The 18,046-nt window shown below is 66.1% G+C and overlaps 1 protein-coding gene across 2 annotated transcripts in view; it reads left to right on the forward strand.

Moving 5' to 3' along the window:
* The first annotated feature begins 207 nt into the window (after positions 1-207).
* LAMA5 (laminin subunit alpha 5) overlaps positions 208-18,046 on the forward strand; it is a 52,694-nt gene continuing 34,855 nt past the window's right edge. For both annotated transcript variants that reach the window (XM_032604344.1, XM_032604345.1), the window contains exons 1-6: positions 208-529; positions 4,910-5,062; positions 14,497-14,614; positions 15,411-15,529; positions 15,614-15,784; positions 15,927-16,024. In XM_032604344.1, the coding sequence (XP_032460235.1) occupies positions 248-529; positions 4,910-5,062; positions 14,497-14,614; positions 15,411-15,529; positions 15,614-15,784; positions 15,927-16,024 (941 nt within the window). In that variant the 5' untranslated portion in view covers positions 208-247. The remainder of the gene's footprint in view (positions 530-4,909; positions 5,063-14,496; positions 14,615-15,410; positions 15,530-15,613; positions 15,785-15,926; positions 16,025-18,046) is intronic.

Here is an 18,046-nt window from a genome sequence, read left to right on the forward strand (position 1 = left end):
CGGCCCGGCCCGAGGCCAGCAGGTGTCCCTTCCGAGAGGCCGGCCGGACCGGGGTCCCAAGGGTTAAGGCGGCCGGCAGCCCCTCCCCCCGGCCTCCCCCGCCCCCTCCCCGGGGCGCGGGGCTCGGGCGCCCAGGCGGGCCGGGGCGGGGCCTGACGTCCACGGGCGGAGCGAGCCGAGCCGGGCCGGGCGCCGCGCTGTAGACCCGCCAGGCTCCAGCCTCGCTCGCCGTTCCTGGAGCTGGAAGATGGCGAAGCCGGGCGCGCGGCCCCGCGATTCCCGGGGCCCCGCGCCGCTGCTGCTGGCCGGGCTGGCGCTGCTGGGCGCGGTGCGGGCGCGGAAGGCAGCGGGCAGCGGCTTCAGCCTGCACCCGCCCTACTTCAACCTGGCGGAGGGCGTCCGCATCGCCGCCTCCGCCACCTGCGGCGAGGAGGCCCCGACGCGCGGCGCCCCACGCCCCACCGAGGACCTCTACTGCAAGTTGGTGGGGGGCCCCGTGGCCGGCGGGGACCCCAACCAGACCATCCAGGTGAGCGCGGGCCGCGGGTCGGGCGGGCCGGGCCGGGGTGGCGGGGATGCCGGCGCGGGGCACGCACCGGGCTCGGACTCCGGAACTCCAGCCCGACTCGGCGAGGAGCCCCAGGGGCCGCGGAGAAGCCAGGTACGGACCGCGGCCCCCGCCGCCCGTCCCTACGCCCCGGTTCCGCCTTTCGGCGGACGGAGGGGACCCCAACTCGGCCCTTCGGGCTCAGCCAGAGAAGTGCGCGTGCCCCAGGGAAGGCGGCACGCAGCGGACCCGGGCGCGGCCGGCACCGCTCGAGTTCGGTGGCGGTGGCTGGCCGGAGGGGAGGGGCTGGTGCCTGGTCCCCGGCGGCCCCAAGTCCTGGGATCCCGGCGAGGGCGGGACTTGGCCTCCCCGGCCGGCTGCCTGTGGGATGGGGGCGGACCACTCCGCCTTCCCCCGGGACAGGCTGGAACCTGCTGGCGACGGGATGGGACGGGGATGGGGCGGGAGGGGCCAGACAGAGCTCTCGCTCCCGCGGGTCTAGGGAGTCGGTGGGACCCTCAAGGTGGGAGGGGGACAAACGGAGGGATTTTTAACTGAGGATGGGAACACAGACCGGCTGCCGCTCTGCCTGGGGCGATAGGGTCTGCCCCAGAGGCTCCCTGCCACCCCGTGCTAGGCCCATCCTCCCACCCCTGCCAAACCTGAGGGAGAGTCTGGGGGCCCCAAGGCTGTTGTAACCTGAGCCTCAGCCTCCGGGGACTTGCTGCCACCTTCCCGGTGGGAGAGGCTGGGGGAGGGAGGAGGTAGTTGGAGAGTAGAGTGATGGGGCGGGTGATGAATGAGGGAGCCTCAGCTGGGGCCCCTTCCCTGCCGCCTGCCCCACCCCACCCCCCAGGGAGGGAGGAGTACGAGGGGGCCCTGGTGCAGCAGAGCCATCCGGGACAGAAATGTCATCTCCTGCCGGTTCCTGGACCCATCCCATGATCTCCTCAACGCTCTGTACAGCTGAGCAGGAGGTCTCAAGCCCACGTTTCAGGTGGGGAAACTGAGGCCTGTAAAGCCCCAAAGCCAGGCCAGGATCTGGCTGGGGTGAGTGGGGGCGACCTGAGACCCCAGTACGGGCCCTTAGCGCTTCTGGGTGACATCAAAGGGGACAGGTGGAGGAGAGGAGCTTGTGGGGGGGGTCTCCAAAGCTGCTCAGAGGGCCTGGCTCAGCCCTGGCCCCCCCCCCCAGATGCTCAGCTGGGATTCCACAGCTCATCAGCCCAGGCTCCAAGCCATCTCCCTGTTGGAGAGAGGCTCCCTGTTGCCCATCTGTGCTGCCTGGCCCAGGCCCTTGAGGAGGGGCAGCTGCGTGGATCCCTGAGGGAGGGGCCAGTCATTACCACCTCCTAGTGCTTAAAGGAGCTGCACGGGAGCTGGTGGCCTGGGGTCAAAGGTCTTCTCCTTAGCTGTGTGGCTCCTCCCCCAGCCTCAGGCTCCTCGTCTGTAAAATGGGAACGACACGAGGGCCGGGCCGGCCTCACCAGAAGTTGTGAGCTTGGCGGGGAAGCTGTCTGTCACACTGGGACCACTTGACAAGTGGCAGTGGCTGTGCGTCGCAAGCGAGGGGCCCTGAGTGAGAACTTCAGCCCTGCCCTCCCAGCTCACAGTCTGGCAAGTTAGAGCTGAAGCCTCTCTTTGAAACTCTGTAGCGCTCAGCCATTGCACCCCTGTGCTAGAGGCTGCCAGGGCAGAAAGACCAGCCAGAAAGACTGAAGGCCAACCTTAGTCAAGCTGCCGGACCCACTGGAGCCTCTGCCCTGTCCTCTTGGGGGATGGGATCTGCTCACCGCCCTGGCTTCCTGTTGGGTTGGTGTTTGGGCCTTGCCCACAGACGCTGGAGCTGAGCGGCCAGGCGCACCTCTCTGTCCCAAGAGCCCAGTCTTGTGGGTGGGTCAGGGAGGACGTGGGCCCAAGGCTGCAGGCCAGCAGCTCCCAGGGCCCCCTGGGGGAGACAGGACAGAAGCTGGCCGGGGTCATGCCACCCGGGGTGTGGGGTGAGCCCTCATGGGCATCGGGGCACCTAGGGCAGGAAGAGGGCACCTTGGGAGTCCGGCCCTGCGACTTCAGGTGGGCATCGGAGGAATTCTGTGCTGGCCCCAGCCCCGCAGGGGAAGTCGGGGGCTCTGCTGCCAGCGTGGTGACTCACTGGGAGGGGAAGTCCTTATCACTGCTCCTTGCTTCCTTGCTCTGTTCCTGGCAGGACCCTCTGCAGCAGAGGGGCGGAGAGAGGCTGCTTTCCCCAGCCCCATCCGTCAGGCAGAGAGGTCGGCAGTGATCACGTCACCGAGCGGTTCCACTGCGGCCACATGGGGAGTAGAGTCATCTTCCCCTGATTCTCTGGGTGGACATGAGCAGACATGTCCCTTGGCTCCCTTGACCAAGGGAGCCTTCTTTGGAAGGCCCACCCCAGCCAGATGGCCCTACCCACCACCTCTGAGAAGCCCCCCAGCTCCACCAGGCCCCAGACAGCCCACACACACGTGCTTAGCGCTCTCGGTGAGCCTCTCTGAGCCCCTCCTCTGCTCACCCCCTGGCAGCTCCCACAGGTCTGGGAGCCAGAGCCTGGGTTCCAGTTTGGGGTTCAGCATTTGAGCTGGTAGTATGGCCTGCACAGATGGTACCCCTTTTCTGGGTGTCCTCCATTGCTCCAGCCCCTCGGCATGGCACCTCTGGGTGGTGGCCTCAGGGACGCAGTTAAGAACGAGGCAGGTGCGCCTCTCCCCACCCCCCAGGAGGCAGTAAATGGAGAATTGCTAATAGCCAGACAATTCCACGTCTCCCGTGGTAGAATAAATAAAGCACAGTGATGGGCCGGAGTTGTGGTCTGGAGCTCTGGGGTTCTGCTGAGGAGGTGACAGCTGAGCTGGAGGACAAGAGATCAGGGTGCCAAGGCCCCAGGCGGGAGCAGGGTAGAGATGGGGTCAGCCAAAGCACGCAGCACGAGGGGTCCTGGGAGCCCGCTGGATGGGAGGCTCGGTGCCTGAGTCTGCCTGTGGTCTCTCCATCCTGGGCGCACCGTGGAAGCCAGGAGCACATGTGTCCGCGCCACGCGTGTGTGGAGGCTTGGGGGCTCTCTGTGGCTGCCGGGCCTGGGAGTGGGGCAGGGCATCTCCCACGCTCCCACCTCTGACTCCTAGGACAAGGTCTGGCCCCCTGGGAGGCTGGGAGGGGTGGAGTGGCCGCATTTCCCAGACGTGGCCTCTCTGGGCCTCAGACAATGCCAAGTCTCCGAGGGCCGTCTTTGTGTGCAGAGGGACAGCAGGTCTGGTTTCCTCTGGGGTGGGAGGTTGGGCCTCCCCTGGGCCAGCAGCCAGGGCCCAGCTCTGTCTCTACCACCGCCCCCGAAGCTTTCAGCGCCTACTCCTCCGCCATGGGGACAGAGGGCCAGGATGATGCTGGGAGCCCCCTCTTTCCCCTCAGAGGACAGGGCCCCGGCAGGTGGCTGGGCCATGACAGAAGCAGCTGCCAGGCCCCGTGTGGGATCCGTTAATCCTACAGTGGCTGAGGCAGGTGCCAGCATCGCCCCCACTCTTCACCCCGGGGCACTGAGGCTGCCGTGACCTGGCCCAGTCCCAGGGCTCGGAAGTGGCAGAGCCAGGAGGTCCAGGCCTCGTCTGCTGGCTGCCCGCGTGCCTCCACTCTGGGGCCTGTCCCCACAGGCCGCCGAGATGGCTTAATTCCACCTGTCTGGAGACCCTAATCCAGATGGCCCTGGGTGAGAGCCTGGTGGAGAGGTTTGGGGGATGATGAGCTAGTGGAGGTCGGGAGGGGCTCACATCGGGCCTGGGCCTTCTGGCTGTAGCCCCACCTTCCTTTCTCTTTAGGTCCCCGCCCAGGCCCCATCCTGCAAGAGCCCTTCTGAAGCCCCCTGCAGTGGCTGGTGGTTGAGGGGTGGGGGTGGGCGAGAAACGTGTGACTTGCCCCTTGACCCGGCTCTTACCCCCTCAGCTCCAGCTACATTGGCTTTCTTGCTGTTTACTCTTTGTTTGCTCTTCCTGCCCCAGGGCCTTTGCACAGCCAGCCCCTCTGCCTGGAGCACACCCGCCCCGTTATGGTGTAGGCCTCAGATGCCACCTCCTCAGGGAGGCCCGCCATGTTTTCCCACCTGCGGCGGGTGCCCTGCTCCCTCCTTGCTCTCCTGTTTCCTCTGTAATGGGTGTGATCATCTCTCACATGAACCGTATCCCAAGTTGAGAACCGTATTTGCTCTCAGTGTGTACTTGCCAGGTGAATGAGTGACTGGCGCACAAGGGTCCACAGATTGGGGGTGCGGCCAGTGTGATGGGGTGGGAGGGTGACCAGAGGGGTAAGGAGTCCCAGCCCTTCTTGTCCATCTGACCGCCCCCTCCCCTACAGGGCCAGTACTGCGACATCTGCACAGCTGCAAGCAGCAACAGGGCACACCCTGTGAGCAACGCCGTTGACGGCACGGAGCGCTGGTGGCAGAGCCCACCGCTGTCACGTGGGCTGGAGTACAACGAGGTCAACGTCACCCTGGACCTGGGCCAGGTAGAGTCTCTTTTTCGCCTTCTGCAGCCTGTCCCCTATGTCCCTGGCCAAAGGGCTTACCGTGGGGCGAGGACCAGAAGGTGAGGTGTCCACCTAGAATGAGCTTGGGAGGCTGGGCAGAGGCTGGGCACAGACGGGCTGCTGGTGGCAGGCCCATACAGACGGAGGCGTGGCACTGGGCACCCTCCGTTTGTTTTCTCAGCATCCTCGTGGTGCACAGGGAGAGAGGGGCGCCGGATGGGGGGCTTACCAGAGGTCACGTGGAGAGTTAGGGTGAGGGGCGCTAAGGGGACATCACGGAGGTGGGGCTGAAATGCTGTGAGCCCTGGTGTTTACTCTGGGGAATTCCTCTGCAGGGAGCCAGGCTCCGCTGGCGGGAGTGGGAGGGGCTCCGGGAATGCAGAGGAGGCCGGAGGAAGTGGACATTCCTAGGATACCTGTGCTGCGGAGGCCACGGAGGGGTTAGGTGTGCCTGCCCAGGCCCCTGCACAGGCAGGGGTGGGGGATGGGAGCCAGGCGTTTCCCAGTGACAAACGAATCCCCCTTGGTGGACCTGGGCTGCGCCCCACTCCCCACGTGACGTTGTTAGGCGCCGGGCCTTGGTATCCTGGCCTGTGAAACGGGCCAACAGTCCCGATGCCTCCTTGGATGGGGTGGGGGAGGGGGAGGTAGGTGAGGCCAAGCCCAGAAGCGGCCACAGCTCTGGGCCTGCCTGGGAGCTGGGTCACAAGGTCGATCCTGCTAGACCTCGCCTCCACCCCCTTCCCTGTTCATGGGGCCGGGGAAGGAGCCCTAGACCTTGAGTCCAGGCGCCTGAGTCCAGGCCGGCTTTGCCACGGTCCCGGTGTGTGACCTGGTGGGTCTCTGCTCCTTGCTGAGCCTCCATGCCGTTGTCATCCTGGGGGCATTGGAGGAGAAGTGGTGGAGCATCTCCTGTGAGCCTGGCTGGAGGGGCGGGCCCCGCGGGCAGGTTCAGGGGACGGTGTTGGGTGCCTCTTGCCCCAGCCCGGAGGCCTGGCGGGCAGGTGGGCAGTGAGGGTGGGGGTTCGCGTCCCAGTAAGTGGCCGGGGATTTCCGAGGGGCCATGGGTTATCTGTTAGGCCCTGGGAGGGGCTGCCCATCGCGGGCCCTGCCTGCGGGGGGCTGGTGGTGCTGCTGGACCCAGGTCTGGGTGGGGCTGGGCCAATATCGCTTCAGCTCCCTGGGCTTTCACTGCATCTGTGCTCTCTTTCCCCCGGAGGCAGGGAAGGACCTCAGCAACCCTGTGCGCTCCCCGGGTGCCCCTCTCTCTGGCACTGCCACGGGTGGGGGAGGGGGAAGTGCATTCTGCCCCTGCCCCAGGGTCAATCGGGGAAACTTGTGCTGAGCTACTGGGCCCTTCTCGCCCCTCCTCCCCCGTGGACAAGCCTGGCCAGACTAGGGCAGGACAAGGGCCTTTGCTGGGTGCACAGTGGCCTGGTCTCCATGACAACCCCAGGGTGGCCCGGAGCAGGAGGTGCGGTGGATGGGGCCGAGGGGCAGCTCGGATGGCGCTCAGCTCCCCCTGGCTCTGTGGCCCCTGAGGCTCGGTGTCCATATGTAGGAAATGGGCCAGCGAGGTGGAGGCAGGCGGCACATCCGCTTTGTAGACTGGGCCTGGGCTGGGGAGAGGGCTTCACTGTGTACATCCTGCCCCTCCAAGCCGCAGTCCCCGACTGTGCGACGACGCAAATGTAAAGTGACTCAAGTGACTTTGTAGGCTGGGCCTGGGCCATTTCCAGCCCTGTCTGGGGGGGAGATTGACCCACCTATCCACCTAGCCATTCTTTCTCTCTCCCTGCCCCCCATCTTTCCTTCCTTTTTGCCACCCACCCATCCACCTAACATCCATTCATCCACCAACGCTTCTTTCCATCTACTCAACCCTCCCTCGTCCCTCCTCTCTTCCTTTCCCCCTTTACTGACTTCCCAAAGCCCCATCTTGGTTGGGCCAGCGGGCTGCCAGCCTTGGTTGGGGGGGGGGAGCTGGTGAGCATGGGGGGTGTCCACCAGTGTGCTTTAGAGTTGGGTGGAGCGGAAGGGCCCAGTTTCCAGCTCCGCGGGCGAGAGAGCTGTCTTTCCAGGGCATGTTTCTGAGCCACTGTGGAATTTCAGGGGAGACTTGCGCATTCACTGCCTTCCCTTTCGGAAAAGGAGCTTGTTGCCCCTTCCTCCCTTGGACTGTGCGATGACTGGGTCCCTTCAGGGTGCCCTGCTCACGGGGGTCGGGGACAGACCAGGTCCTGTGTCGGCCGAGGAGCCCCACGTGGGGTAGGCGGTAGGGGAGGACGGAGGTGGCATAGGCTGGGGCACTGGGCGGGAGGCGTCTTGGAGGAGTGGGCCCGACTTGCCCGGCTGCCCCGGGGTCTGTATCCTCAAGTGCCCCCAGGTCTGGTGACGGCAGCAGCTGGGGCCCGCAGTCAGACTGAGGATGTCCCCAGGCAGGGCAGGACCCTCTGAGCACACTCCCCGGGGCAGATGGGGAGAGAGGCCGAGTGGGAGGGGCCTGGCTAAGCTGGTTCAACCCTGGGGGCTCCTTTGCTTTGGGGCTGGGCTGCGCTGGAGGCGCAGGCCCTGGGGTGGGGCTGGGCACTCCCAGTGCCGCGGCTGCCAGGGTCCTTTGTTCTGGGAGCTGGAGCGGATGCCCCGGCAAAGCGGGGCGGGGTGATGGGGCAGCTGGCCCTGGGCATCAGGCGGACTTCCTGCCCCGGGGAGGACAGAGGGCTGGTGGGGCCTGGTCTCTGCAGCGTCCGCCTGTGCGGGGGCCTCGGAAGCCTGCTTGCTCTGTCTTCCGGTCACACCTCATCCTGTTCTGACCTTCCCCGTTCCAGGGTGGGTGAGGGCCGTTGGACCCTCTTCCCCCATTTTGCAGATGGAGAACCAGGCCCCAGGAGCAGAGACCTGGCGGGAAGGGCGTGGCGAGGTCTAGGCCTTTGCCGTTGCCCTGCTCACCATGTGGGTCTCAGCCAGGAACCCTCAGACCTGAGAGAACTGAGCTGTAGGTCTGAGGTTTGCGGGCTGCTCGCCTCGGAAAGGGGGTTCTCCAGAGCGGGCAGTCTGCGCGGCTGGTGACTGAGGGGACACTGGCCTGTCCTCCCGGGGGGCACAGCGGGTTCTTGCTTCTCTCCTGCGTCCTGCCCGCCTCAGGCTCCCCGTTGCGGAGCCTCACCCGTCCGCGGAGCCTCACCCGTCCACGTATCCCGGTGGCCTTAAGGAGCTGGGCAGGGTTAGGGCTGGCCCTGCGGGGCGTCCCCCACCCTCTCCAGACGCCCGCTTCCTGGCCTGGCCGTGGGGAGGGGCTCTCGCCAGCAGCCCCCGCCCCTCACCTGCGGGCTGCAGCCCTCATTCCCCAGATGCAGGTGAGGAATGCAGATCCCCTGCCTACCGTGAGCTGTGTTTTCTCCTTGTGCCCTGGGTGGGGTGGCCCCTTACCCCAGCCCTGAGAGGCTGGGGCTGGAGGGGAGTGGCCTGGAGACCAGGTTGCGGGGTACAGCGGGGGGTGGAGGGGGTGAGGTGCAGAGCGGTGCTGGGCTGGTGGTGGAGCGTAGGCTGGGGGAGTTGGGTGTGAGGCCAGAAAGTGTTGGTTGGGGAACTCTAGAAATGCCAAGGTTGGGGGTCTGCCCTCCCTGGGGGATGGCGGGGGGGCGCCAGCTGCCCCCCACTGCGTGGGGGTGTGCGCAGCAACTGGGGAGACAGAGCCAGTGTGGAGGAGAGGCCGGGCTTGGCAGGGCCAGGTTCCCTTCTCGAGGTGCGGGCGCAGAGAGCACCTGCTGGGACCTTGGCGCCGCGCTGAGGGTCCCGGACGTGCCGGCTGTTTTGCGGCCGGGATGCCCCGTGCAGGTCCGGGATGCCCCGTGCAGGTCCGCCCTGCCCGCCGCTGTTCTGGGCCACACACCCTCCAAGCTGGCCCACTCAGGGCTCCCCAGGCAGGCCTCCTGGTCCTGGCATGCCCGCCAGTCCTCTGGGTTATGAGGTCATGGTCACTGGCCTGGCTGTCCAGACCTAGCTGGGCGCTCCGCCACATGGCCAGTGCCCCAGGAGGGTCAGCGGGCAGCTCGAGGGAAGTGGCAGGAAGTGTGGCTGGGCTGGCTAGGCTCTAGCTGCAGGGCCCGGCAGCCAGGACAGGTGCAGCGGCTGGGCCGGAGGTGGCCCCTTGAGCTGGGCTCCCGCGGAGGAGAGGGCGGGGCATCCGGGATGGCCTCCCCACCGAGGGTCCTGGGACCGGCACAGGCCCCACCTCTCCTCGTGGGAGCCGCGAGACCCTGCCTCTCTCTGCTTGTCGCTTTGCTCGGAGGATGCGGGGCCGGAGGGGCCACCCGTGCCCGGGGCTGGGGGCCGTTCGTCCTCGGTCCCCTGGCCATCCTGGCACACTCGTCTGCTCACGCTGGGCACACACAGACACCCCCGCTACCCCACACTGACTCCCCCAGGCTCTGGTGGCCCCCAAGGCTTCTGTTCTCTGCTTTTTATTTTATTAATTTAATTTAGTTATTTTTGGCTGCATTAGGTATTTGTTGCGCGGGCTTTCTCTAGTTGCGGCGAGCGGAGGCTACTCTTTGCTGCGGTGTGTGGGCCCCTTGTTGCAGTGGCCTCTCTTGTGGAGCACGGGCTCTAGGCGCACAGGCTCAGCAGTTGTGGCTCGCGGGCTCTAGAGCGCAGGCTCAGTAGTTGTGGCGCACGGGCTTAGTTGCTCCGCGGCATGTGGGATCCTCCCGGACCAGGGCTCGAACCCGTGTCCCCTGCATTGGCAGGCGGATTCCTAACCACTGTGCCACCAGGGAAGCCCCCTCTGTCTGCTTTTAAACAAATGCCATGGCGTTGGTTTCTGGCCATACAGCTCACACCTGAGACTAAACTGTTTGTGTGTCGGGGTCCCCGTGGGATAAAGTCCACTTCCTGTAGCCTGGGACTGCCCATCTGGCCTGACCTGGGCCAGGCTGTAGGGAGGATGGGGTGGGGGCAGGGCCTAAAAACCCCCCTTCAAGGCAGGGGGCCCAAGACAGCCCCTGGGTGGTCGGTGGGGGTGTGTGTCTCTGAATCCCCCCAGGCCCAGCTCCGTTGAGGTGCTGGGCCACATGGGCATTTGCCCTTCACTCTAGCTGGTGAGCTCCTACAGAGCTGTCGGAGCCCTTCCACCCCCACCCAGCCCTTGAAAGTCCCCCTGCTCTGCTCCACACACCAGTGTGTTGGGCTCCCGGCCCCGCAGTCAGGGTCCCTGGGGCCTGTGCCTGCCCTCTCTACATTTCCACGTTTTATTTTTCTTTCCAGCAGTGGCTCTTCCACTCCAGGAGTTGCATCCACATGTGGCCTGTTTTCAGGCTCCCGTTGTGTGGGTGGCCATTCTTATTTACCCAGTTGGGGGCCCGAGTAGACACGCCTGCCCAGCTGGCCCCCCTGCCGCGGCGTTCCTCTTTATCGAGGCTTCCAGGTGGGGTCTCTGCAGAGAGGGCAAACCTGGGTGCGCCGGGTCAACTGGATTCAGCACACAGGGCCCCGAGGGACGGCCCAGCAGTCTGGGGTGGGGGTCCAGGAGGGTGGGGAGCCGGCCCGGACGCCTCGTCTAGGAGGGGCTTCCTGCCGCCGCCCAGCCACGGCCCGGGACCCTGGCCCGTCCCCGGGAATCGGCACGGGGCCCGGCTTCCTGCAGGGCTGGGGCTGAGTCACAGGCTGCCTGGTGATTCATGCCGCCTGGCCCAGCGGTTGGGGGCTGGGCCCCTCCTGCCCCAGACAGGGGCACAGGGCCTGGCCTAGGGCTCCCCAGCCCCAAGATGGGCCAGGGCAGAGGGGTCGTGCACTGGCCCTGATGACCTTGTGCTCCCAGGGGCTCCAGCCCCAGCCCAATCCCTGGGACATGGGTGTCTGAGCCTGGGAGGCTGCCGACCAGCTGTCACCTCCTGCACCGCCATCCCTGGGGCTACAGGGACCCGCACGGGGTCTGCAGCACCCATTTCCTCTCTAGCCCTCCCTGTATTTCCTGACTCCAGCCCCGCCCGTGTTCGCTCCCCTCCCTGCACCTGTGCCTCTGGGCACCAGCGTGTGCGGAGTGGCTCTGCGTGGGGCCTCTGCGGCATCCCTGCCAGGTGGCTGCCAGCTTCTGCGGGCCTCTTCCCTTTCAAGACTTTCAGAGGCATCACAGCATTTTGAAAGGGCCTGAACCCTGAGCCCTGGTCTCTGACTTCCCCCGTGCTTTTCCCACTGCCCCACGCCCACCCAGGGCCATCTAGCCACTGAGGCCTGGGACCCACCCAGGGCCCCCAGCTCTCGCCGCAGGGCTCTGCAGCCTCCTGCCACCGCCCCCCCTGCCCCCCCCCCCCCACGCCAGGCGGCGGTCATGGGGCGGATCCCCTCCTGGCGAGCCCTGGCCCTCCGAGGTCAGGCTGCGTGTGGGGGCCATCAGGGGAGCCGTGGCCAAGAGGCGGGTCCAGCTGCTGTCCTGGAGACGTGCCTGCCCCAGAAGAGCCTGATATTTAAAAATAACTCCGGAGGTTTTGTTTGGCTTTTGCTTTAAAAGACTTTTTTTCCTTTTGCACAGAATTCTGTAGCAGCGGGAGGGGTCATCCAGCGTTGGCACCGAGTGGAGCCGAGCGGGCAGGGGTGGCGTGGGGAGGGCCGTGTCCAGGGAGGCCGGGGGTCCGCTCTCGCTCCTGGGTCATGCCCAGGGCGGCTGTGCGGCCCTGGGAACCAGGACCAGGTCGGGGACAGGTGGGGAGAGCTGAGCGCATGCCTTCCCGTCGCTCCAGCCTGGGCCGGGGCCCCTGTGTGCCAGCCAGATGACCAGGTGGACAGATGGACAGAAGGCAAGGGTCTTCCTTGGAGTGCACCCAGCGTGCGGGCCTGGGGGCAGAAGTTTCCATACAGCCCGTGTCCTGCCCGATTAGCATCTCCGAGTCAATATTTGTGCAAGTGCTCTCAGCTGGGAAAAATGCGACCGGCCCGTAGACCTGGGGGAGGGACAGAGCTGGCCAGCCGAGGGTGCAGCCTGGTGGCCTCGCTCAGGGAAAGGCGGGGGTGGGCCCCGGGGGGCTCGGCGGGAGGCTTTAATCCCCTTGGGGGCCTTCAGTGCGGGCCATGCTGCCGCCCCCAGAGCAGCCTGTGTCCACGTCCACTGCACACCCAGGCCCCCCACGCCGCCATGCCCCCCTTTCTCACGAAGACCCCTCCTGGCACAGGGGCCATCTGAGATCCCCAGGGCTCCCTGGAATGCCTGAGAGTTGGCCAAGTTGCCTGCCGGGTGTAGGGTCCATCCCCCCAGAGGCTTGAGCCCCTCCCCTGACTGGGCAGGGCAAACTGGAAGATGACCTCAAGGCCTGGCAGTGGGTGAATAGGCCCTCATTCCCCCCCAGCACCCAGGGAAAGGCCATTCTTGGCCTGACTTGGGCCCCTCCCTGTAAACTCCAGGCCTTCCGGGAAGGGCAGGACTCAGAATGGGCGTGTCCCAGGGTCCCAGGACCTCATGCCCCCTGCCCCCCGCCCCACCCTGCCACGCCTGGATTCTTAGCAGGCTGGCCTCCTGAGGGATGGGGCCACGAGGTGTCCATGCTCCCTCCACTGTCCCTCGAGGGGGTCGTCACAGTGGCTTCAGGCTGACCAGGGGTAGGGGGTGACTGTGCGCCTTTAGGCGGCCCTGGAGGGCTTCCCCGCTCTGCCCCCATGTGGCCGTAGGCTCAGGGCCTGGCTGGCTGACCGAAGACCAGCTGGTCTGGGGCAGAAGTCCAGAGCAGTGGACACCAGAAGGGAACCTGCTTCTCTGGGCTGGGCAGGGCCCCGTTGAGGGGACGGCGGCGGCCGGAGGCGTGACGTTGCCCTCAAGGCTGGTGGGCAGTTCAGAGCCCACCTCGGGGTGCCCCTGTGAGCAGGTCTGGCATGGGGGTGTGGGCCGGGGGTCTCCAACGGGGGCACAGGCGCCGTCCACGTATGGTGTGCTCACTAGCTGTGTCTCTGCCCCTCATCTGGGGCCCCCACTCTCCCCGTGTGCAGGGTGGGTGCCCAGGTCTCCCACTGGCCCTGCCCGGCTTTCCTTGGAGCCCAAACTTCACGCACAGAGACCAGCCTGGACGATGGTCCCGTCTTTGGCTTTGGGGTGGGGGAGGGGCTCCCTGGCCCTCAGGGCTGTTGAGGTCTGGAAACCACAATCCCTACCCCGTGGTCACCACGCAGGGCAAGCTGAGGCTGGGTGGGCACCAGGGCGCTACCCCCAGAGGTGTGTGTGGGGTGCACAGCTGATGTGCGCTCTGCTCGCGTGCCCACCCTCTCGGGGGTTTCGGTGGCTCATCATCGAGGCCACAGTCAGGGCAGGTGCTTCTGCCTGAGCCCATGGGCTGTCCTCAGTGGCCCCAGAGCCCTTTCCTCGGGCCTGTGCCAGGTGGGGCTGGAGTCCCCAAGGCTAAGGCCTGCCAGGCTGCAGGGCCAGGGGGCAGTTAGCCAAGGAGGGGCCCCACCAAGCCCCCAAGGGCACAGGACACAGGGACATCCAGGGATGCTGACCTCTGGCCAGGAGGAGAAGAGAGATGAGGGATGGGCCCCTCCCTGGGAGTGAGGTCAGGCCGAGACCCAGGGAGAGAGCAGCAGGTGGGCCCTGGGGGTTCTGGACGCCTCTGGAAGAGCAGCCTCCCTGCTCCCTGGCCAGGTGCTCTCCCGACGGGCCGGGGCTGGGTTGGCAGGGTTTCCCCGCGCCAGCTTTGGGAGGGCCCGTTTTCATCTGTCTCCCCGCTGGGGGCTCCTGACAGCGGCAGGCAGAGGCTGGGCCCTGGTTGCTCCGCGCTGGCTGCCCCTGCAGGCTGGTCAGCGGGTGAAGTGGGCGGGTCCTCAGTTGGCTCTGAAGATGATGGGGGCGATGACCAGGGTGAGGCCGTGACGGGGGCCCCCATCCCAGGACAGGGGTTCACCGGCCTGCTGTGCGAGGAGGACAGGCTCCTGGGAGCTTGGGACACTGTCTGGCCATCATCCCAGGCCGGCCACCAGAGCTCTGGGGACAGTGGGATGAGCTCCTGCCTCGTCCTTGCCCAGCCCCACTGCCCAGGCCCAGGAGACAGGCTGCCCGCGTGTGCCCTGTCTGACTCCAGTCCCTGTCAGGCCTGTGTGCAGCCTCACAGCAGGGCTCTCCAAGCTCCTGGGGTGGGGCTGGGCCCTAAGGCACCCCCAGGCCCAAGAGGGGAGCCCTCCGGAAATGCTGGGTGCCACTGGTCACCTCTGTGTCCTGGTGCAGGCCTCAGTGGCCAGGGGCCGGCCAGTGAGCGAGGGGCTGTTCCCTGAGCCAGCCGGCCCTCTCACCTGGGTGTGCCTGGCCCTTGAGGGCAAACACACAGATGTCCACTGTGAGCCCCACCTCACGGCGTGGGGCTGGCCCTCCAGGTATGGGGGGGCCCAGGTGGCATGGAAGGGATCTCAGGGGCGTCCATACACTTACCGCCCCGCAGGTTTTCCACGTGGCCTACGTGCTTATCAAGTTTGCCAACTCACCTCGGCCAGACCTCTGGGTGCTGGAACGGTCCACGGACTTCGGCCACACCTACCAGCCATGGCAGTATTTCGCCTGTGAGTCTCCCAGGGCCAGGGGTGTCCCCTGGGGTGGGCCACACGCTCTCTCAGGGTCTCCGGATAGCAGGCCTGCCCTCACGCCAGCTTCTGCATGGGTCAGGGCTGTCGGGTGCATGTCCCGAAGGCTGTGGGGGTTTGGTGGCTTGTGTCCCTGAAACGGGCATGGCTGGGTCCAGGGGCCCTCGGTACCAGGAGTCTCTCATGCCATCTCCGGGTTCGCCCTGGACTGGCCTTATGCTCCGGCAGCTCCTGAGGTGACGGAGGTGGCCAGCTTAGCTGCCCGGTCAGGAGAGCATGGGAGCCCTGCACTCCTGCTCCCTGGCCGGCCGTTCCACGTGCCACCCTGACCAGTCATGTCGATGGGGCTGCTTCGATTGGGCGGGCCTGAGACACGTGTCCCCCCAAACTCCAAGGCCCGAGAGTGAGTGTGGGGCGGTCAGTCCTATAAAGGACAGTCAGGAATGGTCCCCCAAGGATGGGGATGGCAAGGGCCACCCAGGGGACACACTTGTTCTCTGCAGAGAGGAGGACAGGCAAGGCAATCCGGGCTCGGGGCAGGGGCAGCCTGAGCCCTGGCCTTGCCCTCCTGAAGAGCTCCCCTGGCCTCCCAAGTGCCACAGTCTTCAACAAAACCTCGAGGGTGGGCGGCGTTCCCGCCTCGTGGTGGATGCTGCCTCCCGGTTGAGGACTTCTGGGGAAGTCCGGGCACGCAGGGCAGCAGGGCGCTGCCGTCGGGCCTCCTCTGAGGGCTTCCCTGGAGCCCTGCGCCCTCACCCTCCGGCGGTTCCCGCAGCCTCCAAGAGGGACTGCCTGGAGCGGTTCGGGCCACGGACACTGGAGCGCATCTCCGGGGACGACGACGTCATCTGCAGCACCGAGTATTCGCGGATCGTGCCCCTGGAGAATGGCGAGGTGGGCGGGGCGGCGCGGGAAGGGGGTGTGGCCTGGCGGTCCCTGCCGGAGCCACGCCCACGCCTGACCCGCGCCCCTCCGCAGATCGTGGTGTCCCTGGTGAACGGGCGCCCAGGGGCCATGAACTTCTCCTACTCACCGCTGCTGCGTGATTTCACCAAAGCCACCAACATCCGCCTGCGCTTCCTGCGCACCAACACGCTGCTGGGCCACCTCATGGGCAAGGCACTGCGGGACCCCACAGTCACCCGCAGGGTGAGCAGGCAGGCGGGGCTTTGGGGGCTGGTGTGGGCGGGGCCGCGTGGGCTCGGGGCTGGTGTGGGCGGGGCTGCGTGGGCTCGGGGTTGGGATCTGGGGGCAGGTGTGGGCGGCCGCTGACTTCCCCGGGCGGGCGCAGTACTATTACAGCATCAAGGACATCAGCATCGGCGGCCGCTGTGTCTGCCACGGGCACGCGGATGTCTGCGACGCTAAAGATCCCACAGACCCCTTCAGGTGAGACCTGTAGCTCCCTGCCCAGCCTGAAGGAGAGGAGGCCTGGTTCCATTGCCCACCATGTCCCCCACCCTTGTGACCTGCGCTGGCCCCTCACTGCTCGGCCTCAGTTTCCCCGTGTGCACTGTGAGGTGGAAGGGCGGTGCCTGGAGCCTGGCTTGGGCCTGTTTGCCCTGCTGCCGGCAGACGCGGAGTCTTGCCTGGACCTGCAAGCCAGCTGCCCCTCCACCCCAGCTGCCCCCAGCAGAAGCCCCCGGCCCTGTGGAGGGGAGTCAGTGAGAGAGGTAATCCACCTGAGGCTGCATGTTTCTGTTCTCTGGGATAGGGGAAGCTCCCCCGCCTTCCTTGAGAACACAAATGATAACACTCCCTGCTGCCCCCAGCCGTGATCACACCCCATCACAGGCAGGGGCCAAGGCTCAGGACAGGGAGCAGCCCAGAGACCCCCATCTGAGGAGGGCCCCCGTCTCCTGCAGCTGGGACGGCTGAGGGCTCTGAGCCCCACCCAGAGTCAGCCAATAAGGCAGGGCCCACGAATCTGCATCTTTAACAAGCTGCCGCTAGATGCTACGTGCCTGAGTGGCTCCAGCCGCCCTAAATGCAGCAGTGAGCACGCAGCTCAGCTATCGGCTGGAGCCTGGCGCTGAGCCAGCTCTCCTCCTGGCTCGCAGCCTCACGGCCGGGTTTGTTCATCTGCTCCTTCCTCCCTCCCTCCCTCCTTTTTCCTCCCTTCTTTCCTTCCTTCCTCGCTCCCTGCCTCCTCCTTTCCTTCTTTGCTCCCATCCGTCAGCAGCTGTGTGTGGCGCTCACACATGCTGCCCCAGGAGCACCTGTTCTGGGCAGGCCTGTGCCCGGCACAGAGGTCCCGGTGGGGCTGAGTGCGCTGGGGGTCTTAAAGCAGGTCCAGGGCTGGACAGGAGGTGCTGGGAGAGGAAGCAGAGCCTGCGATGGGGAGCCCGTGACCAGGCTCCCCAGCCCCCGCCCCCGAGGGGCACCTCCAGCAGGGAGCGGGCGAGCTTCTCCTGCTGCTTCCCTCGCCTTGGGATCATGCAGCTCCCACTCCTGCTGGGGTTTTATTGCTGTGTCCACACCCCAACTGATAGGGGAGGCGAATGAAGCCCAGGCAGGGCAGGAGCTCACCCCCGCTCTCACCGTCAGAGCTGCACCAAGAGGTGAGCCCCAGACCTCTCCAGGCGTGGCTGATGGGTCTGAAGGTGGAAGAGGTGTGATCACACTCCCTAGAGGACTCAGGCAGGCCCTCAGGACCCGCCTGGCCTGTCCAGTCTCCGCACGGGCCCCAGGCATGGGTTCCTGCCCGCAACTTCAAGCACTGAGGTCAGGCGCAGCTAACTGCTCTGGGAAATTAAGTGCCAAGTGGGAACTCGTGATGGTTGGGAAGGGCGCCTGCTGGGTGGCCAAACTGGCCTCAGAGGAGAGGTGGGCCTGCCCTTGCCTGTTGGGAAGCCGTCGGCATCCGCCCTGACTCGCCTGCACCTGGGCATAGACGGAGCTCAGCTCACCCTGCAGGTGGGGCTTGGGTGGGGCGTCTCCCCCAGAACCACAAACGCTGACACCCCTCACACAGAGTGTCCTGCAGTATCAGCCTGCCCTGCCGCCTCTGCCCCTCCCATGAGGGCTCTGCCCCACCCACTGGCCTGTCACCGTCCCTCTGCTTCCGCCCCCCCACCCCGGAAGCTCTCTCCCACCTCCGTCGCCTCGGCCATCGTTCTGAGGGCTGACTACCTGCCCAGTCTGTACTGAGCCCCCCGTTCATTCTCCCCCATCCCTTGGTTTGGAAGTGACGTGTTTTGTCTCTATTGGTGTTTTAGTTGAGTCAGGCTAACAAGATGCCAGAGGCCGCGTGACTTGCGAACAACAGAGATTTACTTCTTGCGGTTCTGGAGGCTGCTGAGGCCCCCTTTCCTAGTTCATAGATGGCTGTGTCCTCACAGTGGGGAAGGGGTGAGGGAGCTCTCAGGAGTCTTCTTATAAGGATGCTAGTCCCATTGACGAGGGCTCTAC

This window comes from Phocoena sinus, chromosome 15 (assembly GCF_008692025.1).
Source record: "Phocoena sinus isolate mPhoSin1 chromosome 15, mPhoSin1.pri, whole genome shotgun sequence".
NCBI classification, from domain to species: domain Eukaryota; kingdom Metazoa; phylum Chordata; class Mammalia; order Artiodactyla; family Phocoenidae; genus Phocoena; species Phocoena sinus.